The following is a 24,603-nucleotide window of genomic DNA, read 5'->3' on the forward strand; positions in this document are numbered from 1 at the left end:
GGTAGGTCTATAAGTACATTGACAAGTACCCAACACAAAACAAGACAAGCATGATTAGGAGGATAACTATCATGAAAATAATCTCTTGAAAAGAATTCAATTCATTAGAATTAGAGCTGTCAAAAACTGGTCAAATTCGAATGTAATCCGACAGTAAACGAAGTGGCTCGAAGAAAGTTAAGTATATATCACATTCATTCATATTGGCACAATAAACAAAAAAAAAAACCATTATCCAATTTAACCCGAGCTAATTCAACCCGACCAGTAACGTATTATTTCAAGAGAATTATGGGCCTCATATTGCAAAGGCCAATAAAAAGCCACGATTCTAACTTATAAAATACATTTGAGAAAATATTGGGCCACATAGAAGTGGCAAGTTGCAAACGTTTTATCCATTTAGCAAATTAGTGAATTACCCATAACTAAAAACTCAACCTCACAATTCCTTCCTTGTTTATCATCAACTTTCCTCGTCAAAATTGAAAATCCAGGCAGACCTCACAAAGTGAGGTGAGAGAGAAAAAAGATAAGCGAGTAAAAATGGCGGCAGAATCACTGAGAATTACAGGAACTCTTGAACCCATTTGTAATATCAATGGGTCTCAAAACAACCTGCGTTCTCTCTCCTCCTCCTCCCACCACCACCACTCTCGCCGCCGTCTCAACGTCTCTTCTTCTCTCTCCGGCTTCTTCGGGGGTGTTCGAATTAGCAGGTGTAATTCCAGAAATGTCCCTGCTTTACAGCAACAGAGGAGGAAGTTCTCTGTTTTTGCCGCGGCTGCTGAGGGTAAGAATACTCATTTTCTCTGGATTGGTTTTTTGTGATGTGGGTTTTATTTTCAGGGATTTTTATGAATGCCTAGTTGGGTTAACTGCATAATTAGTGAGATTTTATTGCCAATTGTTGGTTGGTTTTGATCCTATTTGTTCAATTAAATTCCAATTCAATTGTGATTTTGTGTTTAATTCAGCTGATAGTTGATGATAAATAGTGGATTTGGTGCTAATGAAGTTGTTGATTCAACTTATTTAAGAATTTAATGAGAAAAAATATGTTAACTTGATGGGAGAAATTGTGTTGACAGTGTTACTAAGAAGAAATTGAGTTCTCCGAGAAGAAGAAAAGAAATATGGGGTGAAGTTTGTTATGAATTGTAATGTATTAGTATGGGAAAATGTTAATAAACTCGTCTTATCTCTGTTGATTTTATGAACACTTTGTGTTGCTAGTTGTATTTTCATGAGTAATGTTTGGACTACAACCTATGAGTTGGCTCATTCTCTTCCTTGTGAAACTAGCTGAAGAGTCTGGTCTTGTCATCTTTCTCCTTGCACATCACAAAAAGGAAAATTGTTTTCTTTTGTTTGTTTTCATACAAGAAAAGTTATAATACTTATACAGAAAAATAACATAGAAGTGGAAATGACTAATGAGAGATGAGAGAGGAAAATTCGGCATTCCTACAAAATAAGGAAAGTTGTTTTCCAGCCTTAATATAACAAAGGAAAATGGAAAATCGGCTTTGGGTGTTTCTCTCAAAAACAACAAGAAAAAAGAAAAAGGAATTATCATAATTGAACTTTTTTCTTTGGCAATGATCATAATTAAACTACTATTTTTACTCAAAGCTGATTTGAGTTGTCATCTTGGCTTTATTAATATGTAGAATAGTAGAAGTATATTTTGCTGCCTTAGAAAAAATTATGCATTGGGTATGTTGCTGTGATATCATCTTTATTCATGGTCTTCTGCATAGACTACTGTGAAAATATGCAGGGAAAACTAATCTCGTTATTTTACTCCTTATTTGACACATGTCAAGGTTTTGCTAAATTTGTTAGTATTTCAGTTATTGCCTTGCAATGCTAGCTTATATAAGAAAAGATAACTACTTTCCAATGTTAAAATGCAACCACTTTGTCCCTATGTTTTTTTTTCCAGTTCTTCATGGTATTGCAATGGGGAAAGTAGAGTTGAAGTATCTACCTAATGAGTGCCAATTATTACCTTAATGTGTGGTTAATATCCATAGCAAACTCATATGTGTTAATAGACATCTTTTCTTGTTTGCTGACCCTAAGAATTTATTCCTTGTTTCATGTCAGAGGGTAAGCGAGAAATCCCACTGAAAGATTATCGTAATATTGGAATTATGGCTCATATTGATGCTGGGAAGACTACTACAACAGAGAGGATCTTGTACTACACAGGCCGAAACTATAAGATTGGTGAAGTGCATGAGGGAACAGCAACTATGGATTGGATGGAGCAAGAACAAGAAAGAGGGATCACTATCACTTCTGCAGCCACTACAACCTACTGGAACAAACATCGCATCAACATTATTGATACTCCTGGTCATGTTGACTTCACATTAGAGGTTGAACGGGCTCTTAGAGTGTTGGATGCTGCTATATGCTTGTTTGACAGTGTAGCTGGAGTGGAGCCACAGTCTGAAACTGTGTGGAGACAAGCAGATAAATATGGTGTGCCGCGGATATGTTTTGTTAATAAGATGGATCGTTTAGGTGCAAATTTCTTCAGAACAAGAGATATGATTATCACTAATTTGGGCGCAAAGCCCTGTGTGATTCAGTTACCTATTGGTTCTGAAGAAAACTTTAAGGGAATCATTGATCTTGTGAAGATGAGAGCTGTGGTTTGGTCAGGGGAGGAATTAGGTGCGAAATTCAATTATGAGGACATTCCTGCAGATCTTCAAGAATTGGCTGCTGATTATCGGGCGCAACTGATAGAAACCATAGTAGAAATTGATGATGCGGCTATGGAGAACTACTTGGAAGGGATTGAGCCCGATGAGGAAACAATCAAGAAACTTATTAGGAAAGGAACCATTTCAGCTAGCTTTGTTCCAGTTATGTGTGGTTCAGCGTTTAAAAATAAGGGTGTTCAGCCTTTGCTTGATGCGGTAGTAGATTATCTACCTTCACCTCTTGAATTACCAGCAATGAAGGGTACTGATCCAGAAAACCCTGAAATTGAAATAGAGAGGGAACCAAGTGATGATGCACCATTTTCTGGGTTGGCTTTTAAGATCATGAGCGACTCATTTGTGGGTTCTCTTACATTTGTTAGAGTCTATTCAGGTAAATTAGCAGCAGGATCTTATGTATTAAACTCAAACAAGGGGAAAAAGGAAAGAATAGGTAGGCTTCTGGAAATGCACGCCAACAGTAGAGAGGATGTTAAGGTAGCATTAACAGGTGATATTGTTGCACTTGCTGGATTAAAAGACACTATCACAGGTGAAACACTCTGTGACACGGAAAATCCTGTTATTCTTGAACGTATGGATTTCCCTGACCCTGTCATTAAGGTGGCTATTGAACCCAAGACTAAAGCTGATATTGACAAAATGGCAAATGGTCTGATAAAGCTTGCTCAAGAAGATCCTTCTTTCCACTTTTCACGTGATGAAGAAATTAACCAAACAGTCATCGAAGGAATGGGAGAGCTTCATCTTGAGATTATTGTTGATCGGCTCAAAAGGGAATTTAAGGTCTGCATCTCTGTATCCCTCCCTTTATTAACTGCATTAATTTTTTTTATGATGTTTGACTCGTTTGCTGCTCAAGCTATTGGTCTCTGCATTATTATGTTGATGTCATTTATATTTTCATGAATTTGGAAGCTGGATCAGTCTCACCCTCGTCTTATTGATTGTAGCACAAAATGCAAATATTTGATGTTTTTGCCGACCTTTTTTGGAGTAACATGTTTACTGATTTTCAAATCTATTGTTTTTTCAGCTTTTCCAATGTCTGCTAATTGTTGTTTGTTGCTTTTGTGTGAAGTTCTATTCACCTAATCATTACTTATTTTTTTCTTAACTGAACTTATTAAAACTTATCAAAACTTATTTTAGTTATAAATTGTACTTGGTCTACCCTTAATTTCCTGAACTTATCTTATCTGAACTTAACTGAACTTATTTTTCTTGAAATAACTAGAAATAAGGTGAACAGAACAGAGCATTAATGACCGGATTGTCTTATCTGTCTCTCTATACAGGTTGAGGCCAATGTTGGTGCACCACAAGTTAACTACCGTGAAAGTATTTCCAAAGTTTGTGAAGTCAAGTATGTCCACAAGAAACAGTCAGGTGGACAAGGACAGTTTGCTGACATCACTGTGCGGTTTGAACCTATGGAGGCTGGAAGTGGATACGAGTTTGTCAGTGAAATAAAGGGAGGTGCGGTGCCAAGGGAATATGTCCCTGGAGTTATGAAGGGATTGGAAGAGTGTATGAGTAATGGTGTTCTTGCAGGATTTCCTGTGGTTGATGTGCGTGCCGCATTAGTGGATGGTTCGTACCATGATGTTGACTCGAGTGTCTTAGCATTCCAGCTGGCAGCTAGAGGAGCTTTCCGGGAGGGGATGAGGAAGGCCGGTCCAAAGATGTTGGAACCAATCATGAGGGTCGAAGTAGTTACACCTGAAGAACATTTGGGGGATGTTATTGGTGACCTTAACTCCAGGAGAGGGCAGATCAACAACTTTGGTGATAAGCCAGGTGGTCTCAAGGTATGTTTCCCTTGTTGTTGCTATATGTTATATCACACTATACATATCCTGTTGTCCTTGTTATTAAGAAAATGGTTATTTAGCGGTATTGTGGAGCTCACATGAATGAAGTAGCAACTCATTTTGAGATTAAACCAACTAATAGACTTCAAGGTTCCGTTTGGTAGGGTGTAAAACGTTTTCATCCAAAAAGATTTTTCTCTTTTCAATCATTTTACGTTGTTTGGTTTGGCAATGGATGGGAAACCATAACTCCCTCAAAGGTGGAAAAGCCTTTTTTTCATTTGAAAGGAGGAAAACCAGTTTTCTACCTTTCCTTCTTACCTCCCTCTCCCTTCTTCCTCTCAAAATTTCACCATCTTCTCCCATTTTCTTTTAGGGAACCAAACAAAGGAAATATAGTTTGGAATTGTGTTTTCCATGGTTGTTGTTTTGCACTCAAAATGTTTTACACCAAACTAAATAGAGCCTAGAATCCAAAGCTCGCGAAAAGTTGATTTAAAATGCATTGTTAAACTTTCAAGGGGGGAAATGAGTTTAATTTTTTCGAATATTTACAGGTAGTAGATTCCCTTGTTCCGTTGGCTGAGATGTTCCAATATGTGAGTACATTGAGAGGCATGACAAAAGGCCGTGCGTCCTACACAATGCAGTTAGCCAAATTTGATGTTGTTCCTCAGCACATCCAGAACCAGCTCGCTTCCAAGGAGGAACCGGTTTCTGCTTAACTCACTGATGTCCCATCTGTTAGGTCCTAGTGACCTGACCACGAGATTTTGCTGATACTTTGTATGTTCGTATGTTCATCATTCATTTGATATATTTAGTGTTCTTTGTGTTTGGCGTCAGCTTTTGTATAGGTAGTAAATTATTTGACAGAAAGATCCCAAATGTAGCACAAAACTCAGTAATATAATCTGTGGAAGTTGATGAATTTGTTGCAAGAATTATTTTATCCCTTTTATTCTTTCATTTATCCTTTTTATTCTTTCATAGAAATTTAATTTCAGCTTTCCGGGATGATAATTAATGTGCAGTACAAGTTTACTATATGAAGAATTCCTGATAAAATTTGACCTAGACAAACATTGTCGTAAACATTTACCATAAGAAAATAAAGAGCGCGAAAAATTAGTCATTTGTTTAGGTTGACAGGAAAAACACCATTAGCACACTTCGAAGCAATCAAAATTCAAAAGTATAGCAGTGATGTATTTCCACTAAGTTTTATCATCAGTTAAAGTTTGAATTTGATCCATTGAAACATTTTATTGTTTAAAGAGTTGGTGATTTAATTTGGTATGCAGTAAACCTGGACGTATTTTTCAGTAATGGTTTTGTTTGGTGTTTAATCACTTGTTGACATTTAATTAGTGGATCTCCCATTTGAGTTGAAATGGAAATTTCCTCTTTTAGCTAAGCTTTCAATCAATAGTTGACACCATTTTCGTGTCAAAAATATTGAATCTTGCCACATTATCTTGTTTTTCTAAGCTGCAATTAAGCCGTATGGAAAATGGGTGGTTTAGATCGCATTCAAATCAGGTTCATTTGGACCATAATTTGTGACCGAATACAAATCAGGTCCGTTTGGATCGGGTAACTTGTGTCTCTTTACTCCGGGTCCATCGGGTTTCAGAGTTACTTCGGGGAGATGTGGAAAACAAGGGGTTGTGGATCAGTAAAAACAGACGCAAAATTTCTTGAAAGAACTCTATTTTGTTCCCTCTTCAAATTAGGAGGATCAGGATAACAGACCCAAAAACTTCAGGAACAGTGAAACAAAGCAGAAGACAGCAACAGGGATAACAGACCAAAAAACCTCAATTAAAAATAAAGTTCAAAATTTTAACAAGAATTATACTAAATTGATCCACCAATCAGTGCAATTACATAGTTGGGCAGTGAAAAAACATAAAATTGCCAAAGTTGTGTCACTGTTCCTAAAAATAGATCAACTGGTTCCAAATCATTTAACTTGTACAATTCCAGCACTGACCAGCTTCTGGATCTTATTCATCACCATTGGATTCTTCATATGATCTTGTGCAGACTTTGGGTTCTCCTGGAAGTCTATCAAAACCTGACAACCCAGAAACACAATATGTTAATATTGCTATGCAGTTCAAACAATGAAGATATGCCTCAGCCACTCAAGTATAGTGATTTCACAAGAGTTGAAACGCCCTTCTAAATTAGTCCTTCTAATACTTCTATCCCTACCCGGGAAAACTATAATAAACCATCACCTTTTAGAGAATTTGACTTATTTTACAACCGACCCTATTATAGGCAACAAAAAAGTGGATTATATATGGATTTTGCTCCTTGGGGCTAGAGATGGCCAACGTGGGTCATGGGTGAGTCATGAGTCGGGGATAATTGACACAACCCGCCTTAGTTAAACTAAGGGTGGGTTAAGTCGTGGGTTGTGTCGAAAAAATGGACACATACACATTACATTATGGGTCGTGGATTATGTGGGTCGTGGTGGATTGAGAGGGTTGTGTTATGGGTCATACATGGTCCAACCCACATGACCCACTATGGACTGTGTCAGGTTGGGCTGGGTCAGACCCGGCCCACTGGCCATCTCTACTTGAGGCCTATGTAGATACATCATGTTTCCTGATATGGTTACTCCATATAGTTTAAGCTACAACAGTTGCTTTGAATAAACAAGACAGTGTCACAAAGACATATACCTGTCTCATTACAGGATCAGTGAGAATGTTCTGGATTTCTGGGTCCTGCATTCCCTTTGCCTGCAGAAATAGAAAGTGTAAACTGTCAGAATATTTTCCTCACATGTAATTCTGAAAGCATAGTTCAACAGCAAGAATAAAGCAAAAGACCTGTCTCTCTTTGAGTTCTTCAGGAGTCAAATCCCCACGGCTCGCTTTATTGATTTGTTGTACACATCTGCAACAAAATCATAGCATAAAAATTAAGTACTGCAAGAATTTAAAAAATCCTGACAATGGCAACCACAAGTTTGATGTTCATGTTCTTTTACAGACCTTTTCACACCGTCCAACAATTCCTGGTTGTTAGGCTCAAGTTTTAGTCCTTCCTGATAAGTTTCTAATGCCTTCTCATGATCCTTCATGAAGAATTGGACAGCACCCTTTCTAGTGTACCCCTTAACAAAGGTAGGATCAAGCTCAATGCACTTCTCAGCATCTTTCAATGCTTCTGGCATTGCCCCCAGTTTGGTGTAACTTGCAGCTCTGTTGCTGTAAGCCTGAATTGCAACAATATAAAGCAATGTGAGTTCACAATTGATTAAGTGAAGTTATAACTTATGACTAAAGCAGAGAATAATTGGGAAAATGTAAACAAACTTTTGCATCTTTAGGGTTCCTCTTGATAGCCTCTGTGTAATGCTTTATTGCTTCGGGATATTTCTGCTCCTTGAAGTACTCGTTACCTACAAATTAGACAAGCACGAATCAAAAACTATTGTGCCGGAACATATCCAAATACTTGCAACCTTACAACTGCTCTCGAATCCCAAAAGTACTCCAAATCTATGTTACTTGGACTCTTTATTTTACCTCAAGTACCCGTATCGGATCCTCAACACTTAAACATGTGTATGAAGTTATGAACACTCCAACACGTCATTTTGGTCCAAAATCAAGGAAATATTTCACAATTTAGCCGTGTTGGACACTTGGACACGTATCCGTATCCTCCGACACTAGTACCCGAGTCTGAGTAACTTAGGTCTCAATAGCCTAAGGTGTTGTTTGGTTGACATGAAAGTCCATGAGAAGTATAAATTCTTAGGAAGTTGAACGTTGTGTTGTTTGGTTTGCAAAAATGTGGGAAGTCACACTTTCTAGGAATTTCCACTCCCCAAAGTAAGTTGAAACTTTCCATTGGAAGTTACTTACCCTACTCAATTACTTCCCCTAGTCAACCAAACAATATTTCTTACTTCCAAGGAAATATGAATACAAGAAAAAATCTTATTCCTATGAACTTTTACTTCCTACGGTCAACCAAACATTACCTAACTCTCCAAGTGGTCAAATCAGCAAATGTACGCCAATCTAATGAAATAGAATTCCCTCCATACAAAAAGAAGGTAGTAGTAGTACCTTTTTCACGTTCTTCATCAGCTACATTTGGATCAAAATACTCTTGCTGTTCCAGAGCTTTCTTTGCCTTTTCGGCTTCATTCAGCTTCTTTAATGTGTCGGGATTCCTGTGTTCTGTCAGAGCTTTGTGAAACGCTTCAATAGCAAGGTCATAATCCTGTGAAGTCTTTGCAATTTTTGCCAAAGCAGTTCCTTTCCTGGTCAAGGCCCTGGCAACCATTTTGTAGTCTGACCGAAGCTCCCTACCTCTTTCGACAGCTTTGTCACAGTCCTTGATACACTCGTCATACTACAATGGTGTTCAATATGAGTAAATATCAATCAGAAACCATTGCCACACCAGAAAAAAGAAGGGGACAAAACACATCTGATAACCACTATAACCAGCACAAAGTACAGAGTATATCAACAAGAACAATCACATAGTATGTATCATCCTTTAGAATTATCAATTTGGTCAGTGACCAAATCAAACCACTTTAGCAAAGCAGCCTAAGTTCTTCAATTGGGATCAATCCCTCCCACAATTCAGAGGAACACATTGAGTATACATATACCTAATAGCAACAATTATCAGAACTCCATAATTTCTTTAATTCAACTGACTAGGTAATCGTCCTTATGTTATAATTCGTATTGATTCGAAAACAAAACATGTTAGTCTAAATAAACCTTTGAGACAGTAACAGCCATAGTACATTTTCTGAAATTAGAAAGAAGGTACTCCATATTAACAATCAAGTTAAATACACAATCAAAGAAGCATATAGCTCCCACGACACCTATCTCACTGATACAGAAACCACATAACCACATATAACATACAAACCAGGCTCAATTTAGCTCCATTAACCAATGATACTATCAACTCACTCATCATCAGTAATCAATCTAATTCACATACCAAATTTCAATCAATCATCATCAGCAATCATTCTAATACATTGCAATAAAATAAACAGTCTAGAACAAACCAATTAACAATTAGACATCAAAGAATAAACAAAGTAGTAGTGGAATTTACCTTGCCCGTCTCAAGGTATACAGCAGCCCTGTTAGTCAAGAAAGAAATATCTTCATCATCCAATTCAATACCTTTATTGTAATGCTCAATGGCTTTCTCAAATTCCTTCTTTTTATAAGCTGCAGTACCAGCCTCCCTCTCCTTTTGAGCCATTACTTTCTTCTCCTTCTTCTCTCTCTCCTCACTATGCTCTTCCACCATCGGCTCGGGCTCCGGTACGGGTTCTGGCTTGGGTTCGGGTTTGGTCTCAGGGTTCTTGAATTCTCTCTCCGTAGTAGTGGTGGGCTCATCGGGCTGCACCTCCATATCTTCAGGCCCATTACCACTCATCATCTTAATATTCAACAAAACCCCAAGAGCCTGCATAACCCTCTGATCCTTCAAGTACATATTCAAGCTATTCGGATTCTTCTGGATATCCTGCATCATCTTTACGAAATCAGGCTGCTGCAAAAACACCCGGGTAGCCGGATCCGCAGTGAGCTTGGCCCACATCTCTGGCCCAGAGAAAGCATCCCCAAACGGAGAAGAACTAGAGCGGGCGCCGCGAGAAGCCGCGGATTGAGCGTCGGACAACCCAGATTTAAGGGCCTCGTTATTCGGGTCGAATTCAAGACCCTTCTTGTAAGCGGAGATTGCCTCGGAGTAATCATGGAGACCTAAATAAGCGGCGCCCAATCGACTGTAACCCTTGGGCCAATCAGATTTTAGGTCGACGGTTTTCTGGGCGTCGGTTAAAGCGTCGGAGAAGTTTCCGAGGGAGGCGTGTGCGGCGGATCGATTAGAGTAAAGAACATGGTTGGTTGGTGATAGAGAGATTGCGTCGGAAAAGTGTTTAATTGCGTCGGCGTAGTTGCCGGATGAGAAGGCGGCGTTACCTTTAGCTTTAGCTTCGTCAGCCATTGAAGAGAGAGGAAGAGAGTTTGGATGTGAGAGAAAGAGAGGGGTTTAGAGGAAGAGAGAGTGAAGGTAAGTCTGAAAAGTGGGAGATTAATAGGCGAGGAGGAAGAGGAGACGAGAGAGTTCTGGCCTTCTAGGGGAAGGCGAAGGGGTTCTGGAATGTTCTTGGGGTATTGGGGTAGAAGGATGGTTGGAATAAAAGTAAAAGCTAATTAATGAATAATGACATGGTTTAATTATGGAAAATTAATAATAATTTATAATAGGTCGACTAGATCCGATTGTTACAATGTTAAATACGAATTCTCCCAAAGGAGAACATTGATATACATAAGGTTTATGATACCAGTTGCTTGTTGGTTCAGTGATGATTGGGGCCGAACGTGGTGATTGGTGCCGAACGTGGTGATTGGGCTTGTGTAACTAGTCCTACTTTTAAGTTTTGCGAATGATTTAGTTTTATTTTGTAAAGGTGAAAAGAGTTATGCACAAATATTGATTCAGGGGTTTAAATTGCGTTCTGCCACAACATGTTTGCAATTAAGCAAATAAAAATAAAGTCGTATTTATATGGTTGTGGTATGAGAGATAGTGAAACGCGAGAATTGGCTAATGCTTTGGGTTTCGGTAGTGGAGGCATCTTATTCAGGTACTTAGGGGTCTCATAAGTGCGGAAAACTTAAATGTTTAGAAATATTTTATTTGCGGGGCGATTGCAATTGGCGAATGTTGTGTTTGTTGAGCATCAATGTGTATTAGGCACAAAATTTTATCTTTGCCTAAAATAGTCTTTAAGAAGTTGAATGCAATCTGCAGATCTTTTTGTATGGGCCATAATGCATATTAATTTCAAACCTGGATACGTTAGCTGGGATAAGTGTATAGCTCTAAAAAGAGATGTGGACTTGGTGTTGGGAACATTATTCTTTGGAGTAAGTTAGTTATGGGGAAAGTGATTTGGCATGTCGCTAAGAAAACTGATAACCCTTGGGTGAAGTAGGTCCATACGATGTATACCAAGGATCAAAACTAGCAGGAGTAGAAGGCTCCAGTTTATGCTGGTTGGGCTCTTAAGAACATGTGCAAGAAAACATATAACATGACACATAACTTAGGTAATGCTTTGTTAAACCATAGTGAATTTTCAGTTGCTCAAATGTATTCTAAACTAGTTGAGCCCAAGTCTAATTTTGCATTGGTGTAAGCTAGTGTGGAGTCATCACAATTGTCCCCTGAATACAGATGTGTTGTATGACTGATAATGCACGAGAGGTTGTAAACTAGGTACATACTTCACACGATAGGATTCTGTCAGAGTGATAGATATGTCATTTGTGATTATAATTTTGGATCATACAAGCATTTGTTCTTCGAAAGACATTACAGTTCTCAGGGTATAAAGTTGATTAAAGATAGGCTTGATAGGAGGGCCTAACCACATAGTTTCCCCAAACTGTTGGCTTGGACTCGCATAAGATATAAAGCCCGCAATTTAGGAAGCATGTTATGGTTTCTGTTTGTGGTGATTATAAGTTATATGATTGAAAAGGAGATGAATAATGTTCTATGTAACTCCAAGATAACAAGAGTGTATAAAACAGTGCAAGAGATCAAGTCCCACCCACTCAAACTCTCCTGAGCTTCTTAGAAGGTCACGCTTTCCAAAAGCTTCATTTTAGCGCGTGAAGGAAATAGTGAAGAACCTGCTAAAAAAAGAACATTAGTCAATCTGATTTGGAGAGGTTGCAGTCTTTGTAATAATATTCACCTATTGTTTGATCTTTGGGCGGGTGTATAAATTGTTGTTTTAGAAAGTTGGGTAGAGACATCTCTACATTTTTCCTCTCTTGTAAACTTCTTGTTGGGTCAAGTAATAAGATCTCACTTAGACTCCGTTCTTTTTTGTTCAAGTTCAGAAAAGCTTAGTTTAATTCAATTTAGTAAAGTCAATTTACTTATAAAGTTACTCCGTATGATTCTTTTTTCAAGACCCAACTATAGCTAAATCTTCATTTAAATTCGTAAAGCCACACAGTGTAGAATGCTCTTATAGTCTTATCTATTACTATATACTAAAATAGACACCAGTAATGACACGTGTCATTTCCCGGTGCGATTTTTTCCCGCCAAAATATTTTTTTATTTTTTACTTTATAATAATAAATTACATTACGTTTTTTTAGGAAACTAAGATAAAAATATATTATAATTACCATAAATGTGTACTGCATAATATATTATTGGAGGAAAGCTAAATCAATATTATTTTTTCCTTTATGATATAATTTTATTTATGTATTATTATAACATTTAAATCTGATAAGAAATATAAAAAATATTGATAAATGAACTTCTAATGTTAGTCTACTATTAATAATATAATACGGAGTACATGGTAACTAGTAAGTAAGAATGTTAATTAAAATAATAATACATGGTAAGTAGACTAACATATAAGTTTATTTATCAAGATTTTACTCAATTCGAAATATGTTGTATTTGACTAACTCGGTTATGCTCGGGTCTTTTCGAAAATTAGTATTGAGTCATTCGGGTTTGGTTAACGTTGTTAGATCGATCTACATACAAGTAAACGACTATAATTTTTAACTTTGTATAAATGCAAATTTAGTTCATTTGAATATTTTTTTTACACAACTTTGAAGTTATATTTTTTCATATATCCTTTTACTTTCATGTTTTCCTAATATCACAAGTCTTTTAGTTACTATTAAAATAATAAATTTTTAGTAGTAGTCGTGCGTTGCACGGGCCCTAAACTAGTATAAACATATTTAGGACCCGATGTGGATGTCAACTAACTTAGTTGGTGAAGTTTTAGAAGGTGCGGTACTTAAGACCTGAGATCGAATCGTGTTTATCATTTGTATTTCTTTCTACAAAAAAGAATAAACAAATATGACCCGGTTGTAATCAGTTCCGGAGCCTAAACTCAGCTCTATGATTCTATGAATGATCCATCAAAAAATATTTCCAAATTGTTCAGGTTTATTACCCAAATCGCCAATAGGGCATAGTCTGCGGAACTTCAGTGTTCTTCTGCGTGTGCGTCTTTGAATCAAATTCCCTCATTCTTGTTCATGACTTTTGAAGAGAGAAAAATTGCTGAATGCTGAGATTTGTGAGTGAAAGTTGAAAACTTTTTTTTCAACTTAACACCCTTTTCTCTCTCTATCATCACCTCAGAAGGGTATTCCTTGCTGAAACTCCTCATTCCCCGGTAAAATTTTCCATTGCAATTTCAAAATGTATGCCATTGCTTTCAATTTTTGTTTGATGTTTCTCATGTGTACTACATCTTGAAAATGTTACTCTTTGGAACTGAAATTGGGTTACCATTTGAATGCCCGGAAACTGTTTGATGAAATGCCTCTTTCAATATGACTTATTTTTGGGCAGTCCATAACTCTACATGCTTTGAAATTATGTAGAATGTTTGACTTTGAAATTTAGGTTATTGTTTTTTGCAATAATTGTACTTTTTGGTGAGTTAGAGAATTCTATACCATTTTTGGAATTTTGAATTCAATAATGTTTCTTAGTGATTTAATTGCATGACTTTCCCCTGATATATATCTTCACTTGAAGCTGTTTAAGTAGAGTCCACACAATTAAAAGAGAATTTAGTAAGATTATGTTAATTTATGGTCACAATTTATGACATGACTAGTTTTTTGGCCCGTTCGATGAACAGGCTATTTATAGGAAACATGAGAGTATTATACATAGGCATGCAGAACATGTTCCACTACCACTAACATGTTTACAGCAAAAGATGGAACTCCTTAAGCCTCAAGGTTAAATTCCACTAATACAGAGTAGTCTTTGTAGTTTATACACGTTACTTGCCAAAGCTAAACAATGTAAATACGTAGTAGCATATATAAGTACATATATTATACATTGTGAGGACTTTGTAGTAGCTATAAGATTTGATGCAATTGCGGCATTTCCCAACTTGATTGGATTAGAAACAAAAATTGATTATGAGGATTTAACTACCTCAAAAGAAAAATGGGTAAAAATTTAGGATATGAATTCACATATCCAAATTAATTATAAGACGAATAAATAAAAAAATAATTAAACTGGCGTCTGGAAAAAAATCATCTTGCAATGAGACAATGGATGCAGAAGTACCCGATGCCCATAATGTAGCTATAGTGGAGTTAGTAGCTAATCAACAATATTGCACAACAATGGCAGCATAGGAAGTTAGCTAATGAAATCAGATCAATTAAAGAGGAAGTTAGCCATCGTAGGAGGCCGAGAAGCCCCTACAGCTTAGTAAACTAAATCACCAATCCATGGTTTTTGTCATTCTTCTTCACCGTATACCCTATTATAAATTCATAAAAATTAAACCCATTTCAGATACAAAACTTGACATGTTAGCGAAATTTTAAATAAAATTCTAAAAGCCACCAAATAACCAATATTCAAATATACAAGACCTCAATTTAAAAAAGATACGAAGTATAATATCCGAAACAACCAATAAAGAAAAATACATTGTTCATCATATACCCACCTGATGTTGCAAATTTTCCCTTAAAATATACTAAAGTATGAAGTTGAACCTGATATAGAAGTCAGTGGAGATATTAAAGAAGGTCTGAAGCCCAAATTGACGAAAAGATCGGTATTTGTTGAGCTAGCTGCACCTTTTCAAATTCATATAATTGCCTGAAAAACAACCCAATAGAAGAATTAAAATCAATTGTGGCAACAGATGAAAGTAAAGAAATGTACCGAATCAAAATTGAATGTAGAAAATTGGATTTAAATGGCTAAAAGTAAAGAAGAAACCGTCAAAATGCTAATGGTTTCTTATTCATTTCCCTTAATGAATCAATTAATAGTTCCAATTAAACTATGAAAACGGTTAAGTTGTACTCAAGAGACAAAAAATGAGAACTGAATTAAATAAATTGTATAGAGGGATTAATTTGATTGTTGAAGGAATATTTGAATTGAATGGGGCATTAATTTTGAAGGTTGAAGGAGCTAGAAGATGGAAGGGGTGGGAGATGAATAGATGATACCGTAGGAAGTGGCATCACAGGAAGGGGAAAAGTTAATGGGAAAAAGGAAAATAATGGTGAACAAAGAGAATGACACATGGCAATATGGTATACAATGACACATGGCAATATTGTGTACATGGTTTAGGTTTTTAAACTAGTGTGTGGCCCGGGCGATGCCCCGGTTGCTACATTCAATACTTAAGATTTTAGATTTTTCTTGAGCTCAATATTTGACCAAAATACATGTATTTCATAAAGTGAAAATATCCATGAGGTTCGTTAATTACAAAGACACACTACGTCATTTATCATGCTAAGTAATTTTTCAATGTTTTTCATGTTTTAATGCTATAATTGTCATTACTTTTTTTAAAATAGTCCAAAGAAAATAAAATGTCATGTAAAAATTTAGTTGTGTTAAGACTTATGTTAACATTTATTTATAAATTAATGTGAATAAATAAACCACAATTGGTGGTTGGTTAAGATGGTAATGAAACTTATCTTCTACACATGAGGTCTTGTGTTCGAATCTCATTGCATTAGTTTTGGTTGTCTATGACATGCCATAACACTTGGTGAGTGGATGATGTGGCGTAAAAGGGAGAGTACTAGGTATAGATTATGTTTAAAGAGATAGAAGTTTACTGGATAACATAAAATTTATCACGGAGCAGTAGAAGTTCATGTGTGCTTATTATTATTGCTGGAAGTTGTAGTAGGTTTTCTGGGACTTTCTTCTGTCTGTATTTGATGATAAGAGTTCCACACCGAGCTGGTGTGTTTGGATTTTTGAATTCCATAGTGTCTCTTAGTAATCTAAGTGCATTTGCCCCCCCTTGATATATCTTCACTTGAACCTCTTTATGTAGAATCAACACTATTCAAGAAAACTGATAAATCTCTTAATAGTGTTTATTTATGATCACAAATTGTGACATGATAATGCTGAAAGAGATGTTCATAAATAACAGAGATTTATCAGTAGAAATGCATGTGTCTTTATTATTGCTAGCTCCTGTACTAGTCAAACCACCTTGAGCCAGTGTGTTCTATATCACCATGGTGCACCTTTACTTACTATTCAAATTGGGGGTCTCAAACTTTGTTGGCCATTGAACACATTTGATAAGCTTTTTTATGTTGATATGACTCCATATACAGATGACAGACCTGAACTTGAATATTGCCTGTATACATGATTGTTTATCGAATGGGGGAATTCTACTTTCACTCTCTTTCTTACGCTTTATTGTTCATTTTTTTCATATTGTTTCAATTAGAAAATTTGGTGTTGTGTGCAAACAATTTTCTTTGTTTCAAAGTCATTGACATGAACTAGACAAAAGACATTGCTGAAAATTGAAATGAAATGAATAAGGGGAACATTGTTGAAAAGTCATTATGAACCAAACTACTCATTACATTGTATATTCACCAAAACTTGCGAGGATTATGTGGTAGCATTCGTTCTTTCTACTGAATTGATGTACGCTTCTAGACTGAAATGAACGAAGTATCGATCTTGTTCTGCTGTTTGTTTTCCACAGCAATGTGGTTATCAGTTTATAACTTCTTTGCTAATCTCCCTATCAATTGTGTGTATTTTTCAGATCGAAGTTCAATGAGTGGTGCTGTGTACAACAAGTAAGAAGCTATATGACTACCACAATTACCTTTGTCTCCTCGAGAGCTGCATTTGCACTTGGTGCCTTGAATGTCGAAACATCCAAAGCTATGGATGTTGTTTCTGATCCCAGGATTGGCCCAATGCGCCTTCTTTGGTGGCAAGATGCATTAGACAGAATTCATGCAGATAAGTTGATTGAACATCCTATTGCTCTATCTCTTTCATCCATTGTATCAGAGCATAAATTAAGCAAGGCCTGGCTGAAAAGATCTAAAAGATGCAAAAAGGGAACCCCGTGAAATCGACTATTGAAGAACTAGAAAAATATTCTGAGGACACACTATCCACTATCTTGTACACAACACTGCAACCTGGGGGTATTAACTCTACTGCAGCTGATCATGCAGCTTCTCATATTGGTTAAGCTGCTGGCCTGTCCTTGTTGCTGAGGTCTCTACCATACCATGCCCGCCTCGCCCCGCCCCGCCCCGCCCCGCCCCGCCCCGCCCAATAACCAAGCCTAGTCGCCAGCGACTGTTTGGCTATATCCCTTCCGAAGTTGCATCCAAACACGGGCTGATGATTGAGGATGGGGTTCAGACTGGAATCACTGTGGACTTCCGTGAAGGGCTATGTAATGCGGTCTTTGAGATGGCTTCAGTGGCAAATTCCCATCTTGGAAAGGCACGGCAATTGGCTAAAACAGTTCCTGCTAAAGCTATTCCGGTGCTCCTTCCTGCTGTTCCAACTCAGGTCCTGTTACACTCTTTGTGCCGGGTGCATTTTGATGTTTTTGATCCTACGTTGCAACGAAGTGTTTTGGGCATTCCTCCACTATGGTTTCAGGTAAAATTGAGATGGAATTCATGGAGGGGAAGATACTGAATTTCTTGTTTTGTTGTAAACACGATAAAATAAAGACCATGCTAACTTTGCTCCTCATAGAAACAGAAATTCAGCAGCCTTTATCATTAGGCTTGCAAGCAACATACATAATTTAGAGCCTTGTACAGTTGTACGTGAGGCTAGAATGTCTTTTATTGGATTGAATGCTTCCTTCATTTTGTGGACAAAGCAATATCAGTTACTGAATTTAAGAGCAGGTTGATGGTTGCTTTGAGTATATACAGAGAATGGCCCTGAAAAAAAAAATCAAAAAATGAATTGGGCGCGCTAGAAGGAGGGTTCGAACCTCCGACCTTGTGGTTAACAGCCACACGCTCTAACCAACTGAGCTATTCCAGCTTTGTACGTCATGTTAGAATGTTTTTACTTAATTTTTTACTTCATTTTGGGGATAAAGAAAATTTGCAGTCAATAAATATGAGAGCAGGCTGCAGTCTTATGGTTTCTTTGAGAAGAAACAGAGAACCACACTATTTCTTTTGGTTTAGGAATTTGCAGGGCCATGAAAAAAGGTTTTGTTTGGCGCTAGAAGGAGGGGTCGAACCTCCGACCTTGTGGTTAACAGCCACACGCTCTAACCAACTGAGCTATTCCAGCTTCTTGGTTTATTATATCTAACGTTTTTTATTTGTAATTTATTGTAGGATAGAGGTGACCAGTTGAGTCAGTTGACCAAGCCAAGCAGGCTAGTAGGTGAGTTGCATGGCCGGATGATATAGAAACTGGGCTATGTCAGTTCACTTTCCACAATCCAGCCACGAGTATGGGGTCGGATTTCGAGAGACACACCGGTCCAGGTGGGCCATTAACCTTCCTATATATATTTGAAAAATTAGTTGTGTTAAATGGGTCATTGGGCTTGAAGTTTTATCTAACGACCGACCTAATATAGGCTTGGTAGTCGGGTTAGATCGGTGTCGGGTTAACTCGGTCCATTGCCCACCTCTAGTGTCTAACACAAGAACAAAAAGATGATGTTCTATACACGAGGTGATTACTTTTTAATCTTCTATGAGTTCTATCTATAACCTCTTTTTACTAACCTGCATTTCAGAATCACACAGAACAATGTGCAAAAGTAAGACAAGAGAAAGCAGGGAATTTGGGCTAATAGCAGGAAGAGAGAGAATTGAATTGTAATTTGAGATGTAAAAGAAAGAAATACTCAACTTAATTTTGCTAAGCGTAACTCCGAGAGTAACACATGCTTCACGCAGGACATTTCCATTCCCTAGACTCCTTGTTCACCTCTTTTACGTGTCAATCCCTCCTTTTGCATGGCGTTTCTCTCTCTTCTTCCTCTTTCTCTCTCTATCTCAACCCTTCAAAACCCCCAAAATTTCATCATCTTCATTTCCTCATTTTATTTCACTAAGTTTTCCTCCACCTCTCTCATGGCAACTATGAGTTCCACATCAAGAATTATTGCACTGTTAGCACTTCTTTCTCTTCAAATTTCATGGCTTTCTGAAGCTAAGAGATGGGAGTCCAACATCCGCATGCCTACTGATAAGGAAGAACAACAACAGGAACAGAAGAAACCAGGTGATGCCGAGTCCGATGTTGATGGTACTACATGGGCTCTTTTAGTTGCCGGTTCTCAAGGGTTTGGTAATTACAGACACCAGGTAGATATTAGACACTAACTAACTATTATTTGTTCTTCAATTCACTCATTTGATGTTGTTTAATTTCTTGGTGGTAAATTGGAAAATAAAATTAGAGGTGTGTCTTCTTTTGTTGCAGGCAGATGTTTGTCATGCGTATCAGATATTAAAAAGAGGAGGATTGAAGGAGGAGAACATAGTAGTTTTTATGTATGATGATATTGCTAATAATCCACTTAATCCTAGGAAAGGTGTGATTATCAATCATCCCAATGGTGAGGATGTCTATGCTGGTGTGCCTAAGGTAATTGATTAATTAACCTTTCATTTATGAGCTTTTTTTGCTTGATTTCTTGTTTTTGAATCTTTTTCATCAATTTAATTATATGAGCATGTGTATAGTTTTTGAGTATTTGTTCTTAATCATGGTATTTTAATTGTCAAATTGTTAGTTTTGGTAGGAGATTGCATATGTATAGAGTGATTAAAAAGAAAAGGAGGCATGGAGAAGTTGAGAAATTTTACAAAGCAGAGTAGACTTTAAGTCCCACATCGAAAATATTGTATACTTCTATGCACTTAATATATCTTAATAGGGTGGTTACTCATTGCCGAGCTTAGTAATGTGAGCTTGTAACCCAAATGGGGGCATTAATGTGATGGGACATGGTCATAGCCATCTCGGTCGGGTCATGGTTGGCTTAAGGCTGGCCCGCCCTATCCAAGTTGGGAGTTGGTTCATGTGGTTCAGGCGTAGGCATGACTCTCATGGACCCTAAAGTGGAGGGGACCGCGTGAGGCTGGTTTCACAGAGCAACGAAAACCTCCCGCCCCTGTCAGTGGAAGGATAACGGGCTTGCGCCTTCTTGGCCCATTAGTACTTAGTTGGCTTAGACCTTAAATGGACCATCACTTTTTCAATTTTTTTTGGACATATATGGAATTAATGTAATTGATCTAGCTTTTCCATTGGACTTTTGAGTGTTGGTATAATGATAAATTTTTCCAATTTTTTTGGAGATATATGTAATTAATCTAGCTTTGCCTTTGGACCTTTGAGTTGGTCCATTGGTTGGCTTATACCTTAATTGGACCATCACTTTTTTTGGAGATAAAATGGGATTAATGTAATTGATCTAGCTTTGCCTTTGGACTTTTGAGTGTTGGTATAATGATGAATTATTTTGTGACAAAAATCAGAACGTATCTCTCGTTTGGGGAAATCCTGTAAGATCAAGGGAAATGCAGTAGTATATGTTCCTGTTCTAATTAAGGGAAATGCAGTTTCTACAAAAATTTCAACTTACTATACCTGTAAAAGTTGTTAGCTCTTAGAAAATAGGAAATTTTGTTCATGTTCCATCTCATTCGTTGAATTTCGTAGTTTATGATAACTTCAGAAACAAAGAACGAGAAATCAGTCAAATAAACGTGGTACATTATCATCCATGTGTGAGATGTTCCAATTTCAATGTACCGGGTTTTAGGAGTGTGAGGCCTGATGGTTACATAATCATCTTTGAAGAAGTAGTCTGAGGCAGTGAGAGTGTGAGACATACCTATATTTGACGTGAGTATGTGAGTCCATGTAACATAACTCATCGACAATTATCTAATTTTCAGGATTATACAGGAGAGCATGTTACAGCGGAGAACTTGTATGCAGTGCTTCTTGGAAACAAGAATGCTGTAAAAGGTGGCAGTGGAAAGGTCATTGATAGCAAACCAAATGACAGGATCTTTATTTACTACTCTGATCATGGAGGTCCTGGTGTGCTAGGTCAGTGCTTATATATATAACTCTCTTGTGTATATATTTAGTGTATTGTGTTCGATCTTGCACCAATTCATTTGTTTTGCTGGTTCTATATTGAACAAACATCCTGTAACGGTATATGCAATCAAGGTTTCTAATCTGACCAAAAAAGGTGGAATTGTGTACAGGTATGCCTAATATGCCATTCCTTTATGGTAAAGACTTCATAGAGGTTTTGAAGAAGAAACACGCTTTAAAAAGCTACAAAGAAATGGTCAGTGTGGGTGTTGGTTTAGAAGTATGAGCGTCGTATAGACTTTGTAAAGTTGTTGCCAAACTAACAGAAGTCATGTTTTCCAGGTAATATATATTGAAGCTTGTGAAAGTGGTAGTGTTTTCGAGGGGTTGATGACTGAAGATCTGAACATATATGTGACAACAGCATCAAATGCTGAAGAGAGTAGCTGGGGCACTTATTGTCCTGGTATGGACCCTTCACCACCTCCAGAGTTCATGACTTGCTTGGGCGATTTGTATAGTATTGCCTGGATGGAAGACAGGTAATCTCCTATTCCATTGCTTAATTAACAAACCTTAATTACAACCTCTAAATTCAGTGTTAATCATGATCAGTATGTGCGTATTATTATCTCCGTCATTGGTTCTTTATTAAGAATTCTGCATAAACTGAAAGTGGAACAAATTTTGTTCTGCAGTGAGACACACAATCTGAGGAAAGAAACTATCAGTCAACAAATTGACAAGGTAAGGCTAATTGGAGCTCATTGAAGCAGAAGATTGTAGTTCTGTTGTATGAGTGGAACTGTATTCTTTGTTGATGTTGGGTGAATGTGCAGGTAAAGGAAAGAACTTCAAATTACAACACCTATACAGCAGGATCACATGTTATGGAATATGGAAATAAAAGCATTAAACCAGAGAAACTCTATCTATATCATGGCTTCGATCCAGCCACTGCCAACCTTCCTCCTAACAGATTGCCTATTGATATTAAGTTAGGCGTTGTCAATCAGCGAGATGCAGACATTGTTTTCCTTTGGGAAAAGGTAAGCTAAGCTAAGCCCGCTTTTTGTTCTTTTCATTGTTCTTCACTCAATTTGTATGTTTTTACTTAGTACCTTGTCGGATACTTAACAATTGTGCATGTACTCATTATCTCAGTGGTACAGCATATATTTACTTGGAATTTTTATTTTACTTCTAGTATCCTTGAAACATGAGACTTAAAACACGCGCTCTCAACAATGCAACCCTTTCACCCCTAAGAATACGGGTTTTTTTTAAGCTGCACCACCGTACCCTTAACACTACATTTGGATCAATATATGCTAAATGTTCTTAACTTGGCAATCTTTGAAAGTTTGAGATGTATCCATGTCTGTTACTAATTAGTTTCCAACTTTGTTTGCACCACACAAAAAATAAACTAATTAGTTTCCAACTTCGTGTAATAGATAGCAATCTAGCATAGTTCACCGTTTCACATATGCAGGCACTCCCTTACAGGCCTCTTTTCGAGGGAGTGCAAACAGTCCTACCTCACAGGGCCTCTTATTTTATGGGGGCCCCAAACCAAGAAAGCCCACTTTATATAGATCTTATTGTTTTTGTTGATCGAATTTAGAGTATATATTTATCGTGAGTCATATATTCATACTTTGGGGCCCAAGTTTTGAATCTGCATAAGGCCTCCGAAAAGTTTAAGACGACTCTACCCATATGTTTACTTGGTATTTTTATTTTACTTCTAGTATCCTACAAATTTGAGGCTTAAAACACGCGTTATCAACAATGCAACCCTTTCACCCCTAAGGATACGGTTTTTTTTTTAAGCTGCACCGTAAATACCTAGGTACGAACCAGACCGTAAACACTGTAAATCATATATGCTACACAACTTGGCCAAGACTGAATCTTCTGAAGTTTGAGATGTATCCATGTCTGTTACTAATTAGTTTCCAACTTTGTTTGCACCAAAAAGAACAGAAAGAACTAATTAGTTTTCAACTTTGTGTAATAGATAGCAAACTAGCATAGTTCACCGCTTCACATATATAGGCCCTCCCTTACAGGCCCGTTTTTGAGGGAGTGCAAACCGCCTTACTGCACAGGGCCTCTTATTTTATGGGGGCCCAAACCAAGAAAGTATAAATCTTAAGAGTATTGTTTTATGTTGATCGAATTTAGAGTATATATTTATTGTGAATCATATATTCATACTTTGGGGCCCAAGTTTTGAATATGTATAAGGCCTCGGAAGAGTTTAAGACGGCTCTGCTCCCTTACTAGACTGAAATTCTATTGTGCTCACTTGCAGTATGAAAGATCAAAAGGGGAACCAGAGGAGAAGCATAAAATCCTCAAAGAGATAACCGAGACAATAAAACATAGAAGTCACCTCGACAGCAGCATTGACCTGATCGGAAAAATTTTGTTTGGACCAATCAATGGCCCTTCAGTTCTAAGAGCAAAACCAACCCCAGGAATGCCGATTGTGAATGATTGGGATTGCTTGAAATCAATGGTAAACAACATATATATGTACCCTTTAAATTAGTTTATTACAATTACAATTTGTTTAAGGATATGAGTTTATTACAATTACAATTTGTTTAAGGATATTTAGTGGAACTTGCATTTGATTTTTCATTTCTTCAGGTTCAAGTGTTTGAGGAGCAATGCGGATCCCTAACTCAATACGGTATGAAACATATGCGAGCCTTTGCTAACATCTGCAACAACGAGGTTTCGCAGTCTGCGATGCAAGAAGCTTGTGTTGCAGCTTGCAGTGTGTACAACTCAGGCCAGTGGAATCCGTCATTATATGGTTTCAGTGCTTAATTAATGAATATCATCGGCTTTTAAGCTGCCATAGTACGTTCAAAATCCTAATATGTTACTGTATTATATGTGTTGTTCAAGTAGACTAAATACAGTGATGTATTACAGTCCAGAAAATTACTACTCTGATGTGTTATGTGCTTAGTTAATATGCAGTTGTTTATATTTGTTTCCAAGATTGGCACTTAATTTAAGGGTGTGGATGTGTGGAT

General features: G+C 37.2%; 4 protein-coding genes and 2 non-coding genes across 7 annotated transcripts; 3 read left to right on the forward strand and 3 right to left on the reverse strand.

Annotated features, from left to right (window-relative positions):
* The first annotated feature begins 354 nt into the window (after positions 1–354).
* Positions 355–5,499, forward strand: LOC110795230 (elongation factor G-2, chloroplastic). The gene is made up of 4 exons (XM_022000232.2): positions 355–793; positions 2,113–3,527; positions 4,040–4,552; positions 5,113–5,499. The coding sequence occupies exons 1-4, from the start codon at positions 547–549 to the stop codon at positions 5,278–5,280; spliced, it is 2,343 nt and encodes a 780-aa protein (XP_021855924.1). The 5' UTR covers positions 355–546; the 3' UTR covers positions 5,281–5,499.
* Positions 5,500–6,358: 859 nt separating this feature from the next.
* LOC110795231 (hsp70-Hsp90 organizing protein 2) lies at positions 6,359–10,747 on the reverse strand. Its single transcript, XM_022000233.2, has 7 exons — positions 9,683–10,747; positions 8,659–8,947; positions 7,897–7,982; positions 7,573–7,796; positions 7,408–7,474; positions 7,258–7,317; positions 6,359–6,635 (listed from the first exon to the last, which is right to left on the reverse strand). The coding sequence occupies exons 1-7, from the start codon at positions 10,583–10,585 to the stop codon at positions 6,522–6,524; spliced, it is 1,743 nt and encodes a 580-aa protein (XP_021855925.1). The 5' UTR covers positions 10,586–10,747; the 3' UTR covers positions 6,359–6,521.
* Positions 10,748–13,515: 2,768 nt separating this feature from the next.
* Positions 13,516–24,535, forward strand: LOC110795232 (vacuolar-processing enzyme beta-isozyme). 2 transcript variants are annotated; one of them, XM_056833074.1, is made up of 12 exons: positions 13,516–13,851; positions 17,244–18,106; positions 18,811–18,963; positions 19,221–19,794; positions 19,913–20,077; positions 21,397–21,553; positions 21,718–21,803; positions 21,890–22,089; positions 22,246–22,294; positions 22,387–22,596; positions 23,868–24,074; positions 24,209–24,535. In XM_056833074.1, the coding sequence occupies exons 4-12, from the start codon at positions 19,444–19,446 to the stop codon at positions 24,389–24,391; spliced, it is 1,608 nt and encodes a 535-aa protein (XP_056689052.1). In that variant the 5' UTR covers positions 13,516–13,851; positions 17,244–18,106; positions 18,811–18,963; positions 19,221–19,443; the 3' UTR covers positions 24,392–24,535. The 2 variants fall into 2 exon arrangements, with proteins under 2 accessions (XP_056689052.1, XP_056689051.1); XM_056833073.1 differs by having other exon boundaries at positions 13,516–13,823.
* LOC130463704 (uncharacterized) lies at positions 17,290–18,885 on the forward strand. Its single transcript, XM_056832920.1, has 3 exons — positions 17,290–17,555; positions 17,668–18,106; positions 18,811–18,885. Exons 1-3 carry the CDS (start codon positions 17,290–17,292, stop codon positions 18,883–18,885), a joined length of 780 nt encoding a protein of 259 aa, XP_056688898.1.
* On the reverse strand, positions 18,432–18,505 carry TRNAN-GUU (transfer RNA asparagine (anticodon GUU)). The gene has a single exon. It is a non-coding gene; the product is annotated as a tRNA-Asn (tRNA).
* On the reverse strand, positions 18,690–18,763 carry TRNAN-GUU (transfer RNA asparagine (anticodon GUU)). The gene has a single exon. It is a non-coding gene; the product is annotated as a tRNA-Asn (tRNA).
* Positions 24,536–24,603: the final 68 nt, after the last annotated feature.

This window comes from Spinacia oleracea, chromosome 6 (assembly GCF_020520425.1).
Source record: "Spinacia oleracea cultivar Varoflay chromosome 6, BTI_SOV_V1, whole genome shotgun sequence".
NCBI classification, from domain to species: domain Eukaryota; kingdom Viridiplantae; phylum Streptophyta; class Magnoliopsida; order Caryophyllales; family Amaranthaceae; genus Spinacia; species Spinacia oleracea.

Coding starts and splice junctions, on each gene's coding strand:
- LOC110795230 (XM_022000232.2), top strand. CDS start 547: ATGGCGGCAGAATCACTGAGAATTACAGGAACTCTTGAACCCATTTGT. Junction 3,528..4,039: donor GGCTCAAAAGGGAATTTAAG/GTCTGCATCTCT, acceptor CTCTCTATACAG/GTTGAGGCCAATGTTGGTGC. Junction 4,553..5,112: donor ATAAGCCAGGTGGTCTCAAG/GTATGTTTCCCT, acceptor GAATATTTACAG/GTAGTAGATTCCCTTGTTCC.
- LOC110795231 (XM_022000233.2), bottom strand. CDS start 10,585: ATGGCTGACGAAGCTAAAGCTAAAGGTAACGCCGCCTTCTCATCCGGC. Junction 7,983..8,658: donor TGATGAAGAACGTGAAAAAG/GTACTACTACTA, acceptor TCTAATTTGTAG/GTAACGAGTACTTCAAGGAG. Junction 7,318..7,407: donor AAGAACTCAAAGAGAGACAG/GTCTTTTGCTTT, acceptor CTATTTCTGCAG/GCAAAGGGAATGCAGGACCC.
- LOC130463704 (XM_056832920.1), top strand. CDS start 17,290: ATGACTACCACAATTACCTTTGTCTCCTCGAGAGCTGCATTTGCACTT. Junction 17,556..17,667: donor AGATGCAAAAAGGGAACCCC/GTGAAATCGACT, acceptor CTGATCATGCAG/CTTCTCATATTGGTTAAGCT. Junction 18,107..18,810: donor TTCCTCCACTATGGTTTCAG/GTAAAATTGAGA, acceptor AATTTATTGTAG/GATAGAGGTGACCAGTTGAG.
- LOC110795232 (XM_056833074.1), top strand. CDS start 19,444: ATGGCGTTTCTCTCTCTTCTTCCTCTTTCTCTCTCTATCTCAACCCTT. Junction 21,554..21,717: donor TGGAGGTCCTGGTGTGCTAG/GTCAGTGCTTAT, acceptor AATTGTGTACAG/GTATGCCTAATATGCCATTC. Junction 22,597..23,867: donor TTGTTTTCCTTTGGGAAAAG/GTAAGCTAAGCT, acceptor GCTCACTTGCAG/TATGAAAGATCAAAAGGGGA.